The 13,540-nt window shown below is 45.3% G+C and overlaps 1 protein-coding gene across 1 annotated transcript in view; it reads right to left on the bottom strand.

Annotated features, from left to right (window-relative positions):
• The window catches only part of PITRM1 (pitrilysin metallopeptidase 1), a 90,701-nt gene extending 77,729 nt beyond the window's left edge, over positions 1 to 12,972 (bottom strand). The window contains exon 1 of the mRNA XM_040434329.1: positions 12,857 to 12,972. Within this exon, the coding sequence (XP_040290263.1) occupies positions 12,857 to 12,894 (38 nt within the window). The 5' untranslated portion in view covers positions 12,895 to 12,972. The remainder of the gene's footprint in view (positions 1 to 12,856) is intronic.
• Positions 12,973 to 13,540: the final 568 nt, after the last annotated feature.

The following is a 13,540-nucleotide window of genomic DNA, read 5'->3' as shown; positions in this document are numbered from 1 at the left end:
TGATCCAACTTTGATGTAATGTCCTTAAAACAAGTCAAAATGAGGCTCAGTAGTGTGTGTGGCCTCCACGTGCCTGTATGACCTCCCTACAACGCCTGTGCATGCTCCTGATGAGGTGGCGGACGGTCTCCTGAGGGATCTCCTCCCAGACCTGGACTAAAGCATCTGCCAACTACTGGACAGTCTGTGGTGCAACGTGACGTTGGTGGATAGAGCGAGACATGATGTCCCAGATGTGCTCAATTGGATTCAGGTCTGGGGAACGGGCGGGCCAGTCCATAGCATCAATGCCTTCGTCTTGCAGGAACTGCTGACACACTCCAGCCACATGAGGTCTAGCATTGTCTTGCATTAGGAGGAACCCAGGGCCAACCGCACCAGCATATGGTCTCACAAGGGGTCTGAGGATCTCATCTCTGTACCCAATGGCAGTCAGGCTACCTCTGGCGAGCACATGGAGGGCTGTGCGGCCCTCCAAAGAAATGCCACCCCACACCATTACTGACCCAATGCCAAACCGGTCATGCTGGAGGATGTTGCAGGCAGCAGAACGTTCTCCACGGCGTCTCCAGACTCTGTCACGTCTGTCACATGTGCTCAGTGTGAACCTGCTTTCATCTGTGAAGAGCACAGGGCGCCAGTGGCAAATTTGCCAATCTTGGTGTTCTCTGGCAAATGCCAAACGTCCTGCACGGTGTTGGGCTGTAAGCACAACCCCCACCTGTGGACGTCGGGCCCTCATATCACCCTCATGGAGTCTGTTTCTGACCGTTTGAGCAGACACATGCACATTTGTGGCCTGCTGGAGGTCATTTTGCAGGGCTCTGGCAGTGCTCCTCCTGTTCCTCCTTGCACAAAGGCGGAGGCAGCGGTCCTGCTGCTGGGTTGTTGCCCTCCTACGGCCTCCTTCACGTCTCCTGATGTACTGGCCTGTCTCCTGGGAGCGCCTCCATGCTCTGGACACTACGCTGACAGACACAGCAAACCTTCTTGCCACAGCTCGCATTGATGTGCCATCCTGGATAAGCTGCACTACCTGAGCCACTTGTGTGGGTTGTAGACTCCGTCTCATGCTACCACTAGAGTCATAGCACCGCCAGCATTCAAAAGTGACCAAAACATCAGCCAGGAAGCATAGGAACTGAGAAGTGGTCTGTGGTCACCACCTGCAGAACCACTCTTTTATTGGGGGTGGTCTTGCTAATTGCCTATAATTTCCACCTGTTGTCTATTCCATTTGCACAACAGCATTTGAAATTGATTGTCACTCAGTGTTGCTTCCTAAGTGGACAGTTTGATTTCACAGAAGTGTGATTGACTTGGAGTTACATTGTGTTGTTTAAGTGTTCCCTTTATTTTTTTGAGCAGTGTATATTACATGATCCACCCAGTCCGATAAACATCATAAAAAAAAAAAATTTCATGACAAAAAGTGCAACCCCAAGAGACTGTACCAATAAAACCGTCACCTCATTCCGCAAAACAATAATCCCCTACATAAGGAAATCACAAAAAAAATATAGCTCTCAGAACATGGACACAATAAAACATAATTTTTTTGTTTCAAAAATGCTATTATTGTGTAAAACTTAAATAAGAAAAAGTGGACATACAGTCATGTGAAAAAATTAGGACACCCTTTGAAAGCATGTGGTTTTTTGTAACATTTTTAATAAATGGTTATTTCATCTCCGTTTCAACAATACAGAGAGATTAAAGTAATCCGACTAAACAAAGAAAACTGAAGAAAAGTCTTTTCAAGATCTTCTGTAAATGTCATTCTACAAAAATGCCTATTCTAACTGAGGAAAAAGATAGGACACCCTTGCCCCTAATAGCGAGTGTTACCTCCTTTGGCTGAAATAACTGCAGTGAGACGGTTCTTGTAGCCATCTACCAGTCTTCGACATCGGTCTGAGGAAATTTTACCCCACTCCTCAATGCAGAACTTTTTCAGCTGTGAGATGTTTGAGGGGTTTCTTGCACGTACAGCCCTTTTCAAGTCACCCCACAGCATCTCAATGGGATTCAAATCTGGACTTTGACTTGGCCATTCCAGGACTCTCCATTTCTTCTTTTTCAGCCAATCTTTGGTTGATTTACTAGTATGTTTTGGGTCATTGTCATGTTGCATGGTCCAGTTCCGCTTCAGCTTTAATTTTCTAACTGATGGTCTCACATGTTCTTCAAGCACCTTCTGATACACAGTAGAATTCATCGTGGATTCTATGATGGTGAGCTGACCAGGTCCTGCTGCAGCAAAGCAGCCCCAAACCATGACACTTCCACCTCCATGCTTCACAGTTGGTATGAGGTTCTTTTCTTGGAATGCTGTGTTTGGTTTACGCCAAACATGTCCTCTGCTGTTGTGTCCAAATAATTCAATTTTGGACTCATCTGTCCAAAGAACATTATTCCAGAAGTCCTGGTCTTTGTCAACTTTATCGCTGGCAAATGTCAGTCTGGCCTCGATGTTTCTCTTGGAAAGCAAAGGTTTCCTCCTTGCACACCTCCCATGCAAGTTAAACTTGTACAGTCTCTTTCTGATTGTAGAGGCATGTACTTCTACATCAACAGTAGCCAGAGCCTGCTGTAGTTCTCGAGATGACACTTTAGGGTTTTTGGATACCTCTTTTAGCATCTTGCGGTCTGCTCTTGGGGTGAACTTGCTGGGGCGACCAGTCCTGGGCATGTTGGCAGTTGTTTTGAAAGCCCTCCACTTGTAGACTATCTTCCGGACAGTGGAATGGCTGATTTCAAAATCTTTTGAGATCTTTTTAAATCCCTTCCCAGACTCATAGGCTGCTACAATCTTTTTTCTGAAGTCCTCTGACAGCTCTTTTGCTCTCACCATGGTGCTCACTCTCACTTCAACAGTCAGGAGCACACCAAACTAAATGTCTGAGGTTTAAATAGGGCAAGCCTCATTCAACATGCAGAGTAACGATCTACTAATTATGTGCACCTGGTGTGATATACCTGTGTGAGATCTGAGCCAATATAAGAGGGAATACATGTGAGGGTGTCCTATCTTTTTCCTCAGTTAGAATAGGCATTTTTGTAGAATGACATTTACAGAAGATCTTGAAAAGACTTTTCTTCAGTTTTCTTTGTTTAGTTGGATTACTTTAATCTCTCTGTATTGTTGAAACGGAGATGAAATAACCATTTATTAAAAATGTTACAAAAAACCACATGCTTTCAAAGGGTGTCCTAATTTTTTCACATGACTGTATTAGGTATCGCCACGTCCGTAACGATCTGCTCTATAAAAATGTCACATGACCTAACCCCTCAGGTGAACGCTGTAAAAATAAATAAATAAAAACTGTGCTAAAAAAACCAATTTTTTGGTCACCTTGCCCCATAAAGTGTTATAATGAATAATCAAAAAATCATATGTACCCAAAAATAGTACCAATAAAACTGGCACCTTATCCTCTAGTTTCCAAAATGGGGTCACTTTTTGGGAGTTTCTACTGTAAGGGTGCATCAAGGGGGCTTCAAATGGGACATGGCATCTAAAAACCAGTTCAGCAAAATCTGCCTTCCAAAAACCATGTGGCGATACTTTTCCTCTGCGCCCTGTCAGGTGCCCATACAGCAGTTTATGACCACTTGTGGGGTGTTTCTGTAAACCGCAGATGCAGGGTAATAAATATTGAGTTTTGTTTGGCTGTTAACCCTCGATGTGTTAAATGTGCCAAAAAAGTGAAATTTAAAAATTTGAGCTCTATTTTCCTTTAATTCTTGTGAAACGCCTAAAGGGTTAACAAAGTTTGTAAAAATCCGTTTTAAGTAACTTGAGGGGTGTAGTTTCTACAATGGGGTCATTTATGGGGGGTATCCACTATGTAGGCCCCACAAAGTGACTTCAGACCTGAACTGGTCCTTAACCCTTTCATGACCACGGGTCATTGATGCCCCAGTGTCCAGGTCAAAATTTACAAATCTGACATGAGTCACTTTAAGTGGTAATATCTTTGAAACACTTTTACTTATCCACGCCATTCAGAGATTGTTTTCTCGTGACACATTGTACTTCATGACAGTCATAAATTTGAGTCAATATATATCACCTTTATTTATGAAAAAATCCCAAATTTACCAAAAATAAATAAAAATTTGCAATTTTCTAAATTTCTATTTCTCTGCTTCTAAAACAGAAAGTGATACCTCATAAAATATTTATTACATAACATTCCTCATATGTCTACTTTATGTTGGCATCATTTTGGAAATGTTATTTAATTTTTTTAGGACGTTAGAAGGCTTAGAAGTTTAGAAGCAATTCTTAAAATTTTTAAGAAAATTTCCAAAACCCACTTTATAAGGACTAGTTCAGGTCTGAAGTCACTTTGTGGGGCCTATATAGTAGATACCCCCATAAATGACCCCATTGTAGAAACTAGACCCCTCAAGTTACTTAAAACCAATTTTACAAATGTTATTAACCCTTTAGGTGTTCCACAAGAATTAAAGGAAAATGGAGAGGAAATTTCTAAATTTCACTTTTTTAGCAGATTTTCTATTTTATAAAATTTTTTTCTTTAACACATTAAGGGTTAACAGCCAAACAAAACTCAATATTTATTACTCTGATTCTGCGGTTTACAGAAACACCCCACATGTGGTCGTAAACTGATGTAAGGGCGCACGGCAGGGCGCAGAAGGAAAGGAACGCCATACGGTTTTTGGAAGGCAGATTTTGCTGGATTGGTTTTCTGAACGCCATATGTTTTTTATTTTTCTACCGATCGTCTTGTGCAGGGGCTCATTTTTTGCAGACAGAGTTGAGGTTTTTATTGGTACCATTTTTGGGTACATAGGATTTTTTGATCATTCATTATTACACTTTATGGGACAAGGTGGCCAAAAAATTGGCTGTTTTGGAACAGTTTTTTTTTTTTTTTACAGCGTTCATCTGAGGGGTTAGGTCATGTGACAGTTTTATAGAGCAGATCGTTACGGACGTGGCAATACCCAATATGTATACTTTTTCTTATTTATTTAAGTTTTACACAATAATAGCATTTCTGAAACCAAAAAAATGATGTTTTAGTGTCTCTATAGTCTGAGAGCCATAGCTTTTTTATTTTTTGGGCGATTGTCTTAAATAGGGTATCATTTTTTGCGGGACGAGGTGACGGTTTGATTGGCATTATTTTGGGGGTCATAAGCCTTTTTGATCGCTTGCTGTTGCACTTTTTGTGATGTAAGGTGACAAAAATAGCTTTTTTGGCACAGTTTTTTTTATTTTATTTTTATGGTGTTTATCGGACGGGGTCTATCATGTGATATATTTATAGAGACGGTCGTTACGGACGCGGTGACACCTAATATGTGTATTTTATTTTTTAATTTTTTTTATAGGAAAAGGCAATTTCTTTTTTATTTATTTCTTTTTACTTTTATTATTTTCACTTTTTTTTATCAGTTCCCTCTTGGATCTTGAAGATCCAGTGGGGCTGATAGTTGTACTATACTTTGCAATGCTCTTGCATTCCAAAGTATAATACTTCCAGATGTCCTGTAGGTGGCAGCACTGGACGCCTTTGCCATGGCAACCATCGGGTGCTGCAATCACAGCGCTGCAGCCCCGATGGTTGAGAGAGGAAGCTCCCTCCCTCTGTTAACCCCATGGATGCCGCAACCGCAGCATCTATGGGGTTACAGGAGAGTGTCAGCATAGAGCTGACACTCTCTGCTGATGGCGGCGGCTCAGTAATGGAGCCGCCGCCATCACACACAGCAGGGGGATCGGGGGCAGCGGGGATCAGGGACAGCGCTGGAAAGGGGGGGGGGATCGGGGGTATGGCCGCCAATATTGAGAGAGGCTGGGGCAGGAGAGACTGAATGCGTGGGGCGGGGAGGGGGCGGACCGCATCAGGGCAGCTGCCTCTAGGAATTAGCTGCAGGCAGACACAAGGGGGGGCACAGCCACAGATTGGGGGCACAGATCGGGGGGGGGGGGGGGGGGTATTACGAGGACCCTACCTGATTTCATGCTCTGATCTGCAGAGCGCAGATCAGAGCATGAAACCGGCATTTTTTTTTTTACTGCCGCAATCCGATTGGTTAGTCTGCACAGACTAACCAATCGGATCGATTGTCGGCAAGGGGCCACTCTGATTGGTCCCTTGCCGGCATTACTGGCCTGTATGCTGTCCGTGACAGCAGCAGGACACGGGCAGAAGCTTTAATCCAAGCGCTTTGCAGCGCTTGGATTAAAGAGCTGGCTTGACGTCTATATACGTGGTAGCTGCACGGGGTATGTGCAGCTATCACGTATATATACATATTGCGGTCGGGAAGGGGTTAAAAAGTGGGTTTTGGCAATTTTAAGAATTGCTTCTAAACTTCTAAGCCTTCTAACGTCCTAAAAAAATAAAATGACATTTCCAAAATGATGCCAACATAAAGTATACATATGGGGAATGTTAAGTAATAATTATTTTATGAGGTATCACTTTCTGTTTTAAAAGCAGAGAAATCAAAATTTAGAAAATTGCTAATTTTTCAAAATTTTGGGTAAATTTGGGATTTTTTTCATAAATAAAGGTGAAATATATTGACTCAAATTTATGACTATCATGAAGTACAATGTGTCACGAGAAAACAATCTCTGAATGACTTGGATAAGTAAAAGTGTTCCAAAGTTATTACCACATAAAGTGAGATATGTCAGATTTGCAAAATTAGGCCTGGTCAGGAAGGGGGCAAATGGCCCGGATGTGAAGTGGTTAAGCCACATTCAAAGGCCTCATGCACATGACCGTTTTTTTTTGCGGTCCGCAAAATGGATTTCCGTTGTTCCGTGACCGTTTTTTATTCTGTGGGTCTTTCTTGATTTTTGGAGGATCCACGGACATGATAAATGAAAAAAAAAACTAAGTCAAGTTTGCCATTGAAATGATAGGAAAAAACGGACACAGATCACGGACACGGACAACAATCTTGTGTGCATCCGTGATTTTTCACGGACCCATTGACTTGAACCGTTGACCGTGAAAAAAATAGGACAGGTCATATTTTTTTCACGCCCAGGAAACACGGATCACGGATGCGGCTGCCAAACGGTGCATTTTACGATTTTTCCACGGACCCATTGAAAGTCAATGGGTCCGCGAAAAAAAAACTGAAAACGGAACCGCGGATGCACACAACGGTCGTGTGCATGAGGCCTTAGGCTACTTTCACACTCGCGTTTTGGGTGGATCCGTTTGTATTATCTGTAACACAGCCAAGACGGATCAATCATGAACTCCATTAAAAGTCAATGGAGGATGAATCCGTTTTTTATTGTGCCAGATTGTGTCAGAGAAAACGGATCCGTCCCCATTGACTTACATTGTGTGCCAGGACGGATCCGTTTGGCTCAGTCTCGTCAAGCGGACAGCAAAACGATGCAGGCAGCGTTTTGGTGTCCGCCTCCGGAGCGGAATAGTGACCGAAAGGAGGCAAACAGACATTCTGAGCGGATACTTTTCCATTCAGAATGCATTAGGGCAAAACTGATCCGTTTTGGACCGCTTGTGAGCGCCCATGACGGATCTCGCAAACAGAAAGACAAAACGCAAGTGTGAAAGTAGCCTTATGGCCTCTTTTACACGGGCGTTGCGGGAAAATGTGCGAGTGCGTTGCGGGAACACCTGCGATTTTTCCGCGCGAGTGCAAAACATTGTAATGCGTTTTGCACTCGCGTTCAGGTTTGGGTTAGGTGTTGTGTAGATGTTATTATTTTCCCTTATAACATGGTTATAAGGGAAAATAATAGCATTCTGAATACAGAATGCTTAGTAGGTGATCAATTGTTCGCGTAGCTGCCGGTCTCTTCTTTACTTCTTTACTTCTTTACTTCTTTAAACTATGGGCTAAAGGACCTTTGGTGACGTCAGATCACATGCTCCAATCACATGGTACATCACCGTGGTGATGGACCATGTGATCTGACGTCACCACAGGTCCTAGCTGGTAGTTCATCTTTTAAGAAGTAAAGAAGAGACCGGCAGCTACGCGAACAAGAGGAGAAGGTGAGTTAATTTTTTTATTTTTTTTTAACCCTCAATTGATCACCTACTAAGCATTCTGTATTCAGAATGCTATTATTTTCCCTTATAACCAGGTTATAAAGGGAAATAATAATGATCGGGTCTCCATCCCGATCGTCACCTAGCAACCGTGCGTGAAAATCGCACCGCATCCGCACTTGCTTGCGGATGCTTGCGATTTTCACGTAACCCCATTCACTTCTATGGGGCCTGCGTTGCGTAAAAAACATACAAAGAGGAGCATGTTGCGATTTTCACGTAACGCACAAGTGATGTGTGAAAATCACCGCTCGTGTGCACAGCCCCATAGAAATGAATGGGTCCGGATTCTGTGCGGGTGCAATGCGTTCACCTCACGCATTGCACCCGCGCGGAAATATCGGCTGTGTGAAAAGTACCCCAAGCCAAATGCAATAAAACAAAGTTGGACCGGCACCTCTAAACAATATGAAATAAAGTCCTGTATGTAACGGCACACTGCTCCATGTGCAAAGACATATGGAAACACTGTAAAACCTGGATACATCTGAACTGCATTACCGCTATACTGAGGCTGGTTTCACATCAGCTACAGTATGTTTCGTTTTAGAAGACTCATTTGATTATAAGACGCACCCCAGGTTTTAGAGCAGGAAAATAAGAAAAAAAATATTTTTCATCAGACCTCAGATTAAATCCTCAGATCCGACCCCCATATCAGGACCTCACATCAGGACTAGGGATGAGCGAATAGAGTTCGGATGCTTCATCCAAAGTCAATTTGCATAAAACTTTGTTGTAGTACGGAACGGAGAGGGAGCTCCGTACAGTATTAGAATGTATTGGCTCCGATGAGCCAAAGTTATTGCTTCGCGAAGTTTGTGTGATAACTGCGAATTATTACTGTAAAAAACCTTGATACCGAACTCGGGTCCGGGTCCAAGGTACCACTTAGAACGAAACCAGAGTTCGGTATCAAGGTTTTTTACAGTAATAGTTATTACACGAAGTCTCGCAGAACTTCACGAAGCAATTACTTCGGCTCATCGGAGCCAATACATTCTAAGGCCTCAAGCACACGACCGTATTTTGTTTCCGTGTCCAATCCGTTTTTTTTTGCGGATAGGATGCGGACCCATTCATTTCAATGGGTCCGCAAAAAACGGTACGAGTACCGGCAGTGCTCACAGCGCTTCACTCCCTGCTCCTAATGCATAGTACTGAGCTCTGCCATAAAGGAAGTGCTTACTACTATTCGCTTTATAAGACGCAAGGCCATTTCCCTCCCACTTTCGGGGTAAAAAAAAAAAAAACGCGTCTTATAAAGCGACAAAATACGGTACATTAGGGTGCCTTCACATGTTACTGAATTTTCGGCAGGTTTGGATTTTTCTAAATTGTGGATTATGCTATGGATTTTGTGTGTGAATAAAGTTGCGGATCACATCTCCACTGAAATGAATGGGCGCGCTCAGCTACGGGAAACCCACAACAAAACTTTAGTACAGGCACGCGCTACTTTAAAGGGCATCTATCAGCAGTTTTGTACCTATGACACTGGCTGACCTGTTACATGTGCACTTGGCAGCTGAAGACATCTGTGTTGGTCCCATGTTCATATGTGTCCGCATTGCTGATTTATTATATGCAGATAAGCCTCTAGGAACAACAGGGGCGTTGTCATTACACCTAGAGGCTCCGCTCTCTCTGCAACTGCTGTACCCTCTGCACTTTCACAGACAGGGCCGGGTGATGACGCTTTCACTGCCTGGTCCTGTCCGAGATGAGTTATTATTGACAAGAGAAAAAGGCGAGAGATTGTCCGGGTCAGATGAGATATCCGGCCCTGCCAACCAAGCGGGCGGGGGGGAATCTTCGTCTACAGCGGGGACGCGCCCTCACAGGTGAAAAAATCATGACGAACAAATCAATTGCATTCGGTGGTCCAGGACATGTCCTGCTTGTCCAGCCCTGCTCCTGGATTGGCCAGCAGTGTTCATGTGAGCAGCGCTGGCCAATCCCAGGGCAGCAGGAAGACCAGGGAGTCTGAGGGGTGGGGCAGCCATCTTGGATGGCAGAAGAGAAACCTGGGAATTGATGGATCTGCAGCTGAAAAGATGAGGAGGAGGGCGCCATGAAAGTGATTTGTTCAATCCCCAGTTAAGCCTCATGCACATGACCGTGCCGTTTTTTTTCCGGTCCGCAATTTGCGGAACGGAACAGGAGGCCCATTATAGAAATGCCTATTCTTGTCCGCAAAACGGACAAGAGGACAGGACTCATAATTTTTGCGGGCCACGGAACGGAGCAACGGATGTGGGCGCCACGGAACGGAGCAACGGATGTGGACAGCACAGAGTGCTGTCCGCATATTTTGCGGACCCATTGAAATGAATGGTTCCGTATACAGAACGCAAAAAACGTTCGTGTGCATGAGACCTAACGTGATTTTTATACTGAATCGGAGGCTCCCTTTAAGGCAGTGGTTCTCAACCTTTCTAAAGCCGTGACCCCTTAATACAGTTCCTCATGTTGTGGTGACCCCCAACCATCACATTTTTTTCCTTGCTACGTCATAACTAATTTTGCTACTGTTATGAATTGTAATGTAAATATCTGATATGCAGGATGTATTTTTATTGCTACAAATTGAACATAATTAAAGCAGAGTAATTAATCACAAAGACATCCACAGATCCCCCCTAAACAGTGCCATCCACATATCCCCCATCCCCTAAACAGTGCCATCCACAGATCCCCCCCCTAAACAGTGCCATCCACAGATCCCCCCCCCCCTAAACAGTGCCATCCACAGATCCCCCCTCCCCTAAACAGTGCCATCCACAGATCCCCCCCTAAACAGTGCCATCCACAGATCCCCCCCTAAACAGTGCCATCCACAGATCCCCCCCCTAAACAGTGCCATCCACATATCCCCCATCCCCTAAACAGTGCCATGATGGCACTGTTTAGGGGAGGGGAGATCTGTGGATGGCACTGTTTAGGGGGGGGATCTGTGGATGGCAGTGTTTAGGGGGGGGATCTGTGGATGGCACTGTTTAGGGGGGGATCTGTGGATGGCACTGTTTAGGGGAGGGGGGATCTGTGGATGGCACTGTTTAGGGGGGGGGGATCTGTGGATGGCACTGTTTAGGGGGGGGATCTGTGGATGGCACTGTTTAGGGGGGGGATCTGTGGATGGCACTGTTTAGGGGGGGGAATCTGTGGATGGCACTGTTTAGGGGGGGATCTGTGGATGGCACTGTTTAGGGGGGGGATCTGTGGATGGCACTGTTTAGGGGGGGATCTGTGGATGGCACTGTTTAGGGGGGATCTGTGGATGGCACTGTTTAGGGGGGGGATCTGTGGATGGCACTGTTTAGGGGAGGGGGGATCTGTGGATGGCACTATAGGCGGATCTGTGGATGGCACTGCCATCCACAGATCCCCCTACAGTGCCATCCACAGATCTCCCTCCCCGACCCTTACAGCAGTATATTTATAAACTAATCAGTAACTACTTTAACTTTAATCATTGCTCATTGCTGAGCTCTTTACTTGGATTATAATTTATTTGGATATGGGATATCTTACTTTGTCTTAGCTCCGGTAATAGCAGGCAGTGCGGGGGGGCGGCGCTCACTCACTGACGTCACGCGCCTGCGCTGCCTAGTGGGAGGAGCAGGCGCGTGACGTCAGTGAGTGAGCGCCGCCCCCCGCACTGCCTGCTATTACCGGAGCTAAGACAAAGTAAGATATCCTATATCCAAATAAATTATAATCCAAATAAAGAGCTCAGCAATGAGCAATGATTAAAGTTAAAGTAGTTACTGATTAGTTTACAAATATACTGCTGTGAGCGGCGTGGGCCGGTATATTCTAACCCCCAGGCAAGCGTCCCTGTCACCATGGGAACGCCTGGGGGTTAGAATATACCATCGGATTTGAGTTTTTACGATCTCACTGAGCTCGTAAAACTCAGATCCGATGGTATATTCTAACCCCCAGGCAAGCGTCCCCGTCACCATGGGAACGCCTGGGGGTTAGAATATACCATCGGATCTTCTGAGTTACTCAGCCGCAAAACAAGCACCGGCTCTGCTTGGCCCTGGGCCAGCTCGGGGCCCCAAGCAATTGCTTGTTTTGCCTGTCTGTTAGCGACGGGCCTGGACCCACAATAGGAAGCCTCAGGCGACCCCCCGGAAAGGGCCGATCGACCCCCAAAGGGGTCGCGACCCCTAGGTTGAGAACCGATGCTTTAAGGGGACGTCTACACATGACAAACTACAGATGACAAACCCATAACATTTCAGTAACGTGAGGACGTTCCCTTGTACTCCAAATTAGGGCTCATGCACATGGGTGTATCCGTTTTGCGGTCTGCAGTTTGCAGATCCGCAAAACACGGAGTGCTGTCCACATCTTTTACGGCCCCACTGAAATGAATGGGTCCACATCTGATCCGCAAAAAAAAGCAGATGCGGATGAAAAGGTTTGAGGGGAAACCTGATCCCTGACACCATGGTGTTCTATGTCCTGCATGACGGATCCATTCTAACAGATCCCATTGGCTTATTAAGGGGTAACTCCGGGTCCTGTACACACTGGTGCCTGGGTTTCCGTTTTTCTTAAAAACGCAGCTGCCGCAAAAATACAGACTGAAAACACTAAGGGAACCCAGGCAGAATGAGACCTGAACCGCAGTGTGAACAGCGCCTGATGCTGGAGGACACAAGCACAAGTCCCGCAGCAGGACACCCACATGTCACCGAGGACTGACAGACAGCCGCACACACTCTCCAGCACAGTACACACGGAGCTCTCACCGGCTCAGCAGCAGCCCGGCCCTGCACTGCCGCATCATGTCACTCCGCCAGTACCGGCCCGGCTTCACAAAGTGCGGCAGGAGCCGGAGAGAAGGTCACGTGTCCGGAAGAGGCGGGGCTTATCCCCAGTGCTCCTCTATGGAGGGGGGAAGAAGATGTAGGAGGACGCTGCTGCTGAGAAGTGGGGACACAGGGAGCAGTCTGAGGGGAAAGGAGGATGATGGGGGTGGTAATCTTCTCTGTTAGACCTAGATGGTATGGGGTCAGGCCTGGGTTATCCCAGTGTTTTATACTGGTGACTTATCCCATCATATACTGAGGATAGGTCATCGGTAGGGATGAGCGTCATCCGAAGTCGATTCGCATAAAACTTCGTTAGAATACTGTACAGAGCGAGCTCTCCGTACAGTATTAGAATGTATTGGCTCCGATGAGCCGCAGTTATTACTTCTCAAGGTCTCACATGACTTCGGTAATAACTTTAAAAAATAGTTTCTACTGTTAAAAACCATTTCCCGGTTCCAAGTGGTAGCTTAGAACTAGGGATCGACCGATATTGATTTTTTAGGACCGATACCAATAATTTGTGAACTTTCAGGCCGATAGCCGATAATTTATACCGATATTCTGGGAATTTTCATTTTTGAGAAAAAAAAAATTCCTACACAAATCTGCTGAAAATTA

The sequence above is a fragment of the Bufo bufo genome, chromosome 5 (genome assembly GCF_905171765.1).
Source record: "Bufo bufo chromosome 5, aBufBuf1.1, whole genome shotgun sequence".
In the NCBI taxonomy this organism is placed as follows: Eukaryota; Metazoa; Chordata; class Amphibia; order Anura; family Bufonidae; genus Bufo; species Bufo bufo.
The sequence above is the reverse complement of the archived record's forward strand: the minus strand, read 5'-3'. Positions and strand labels throughout refer to the sequence as shown.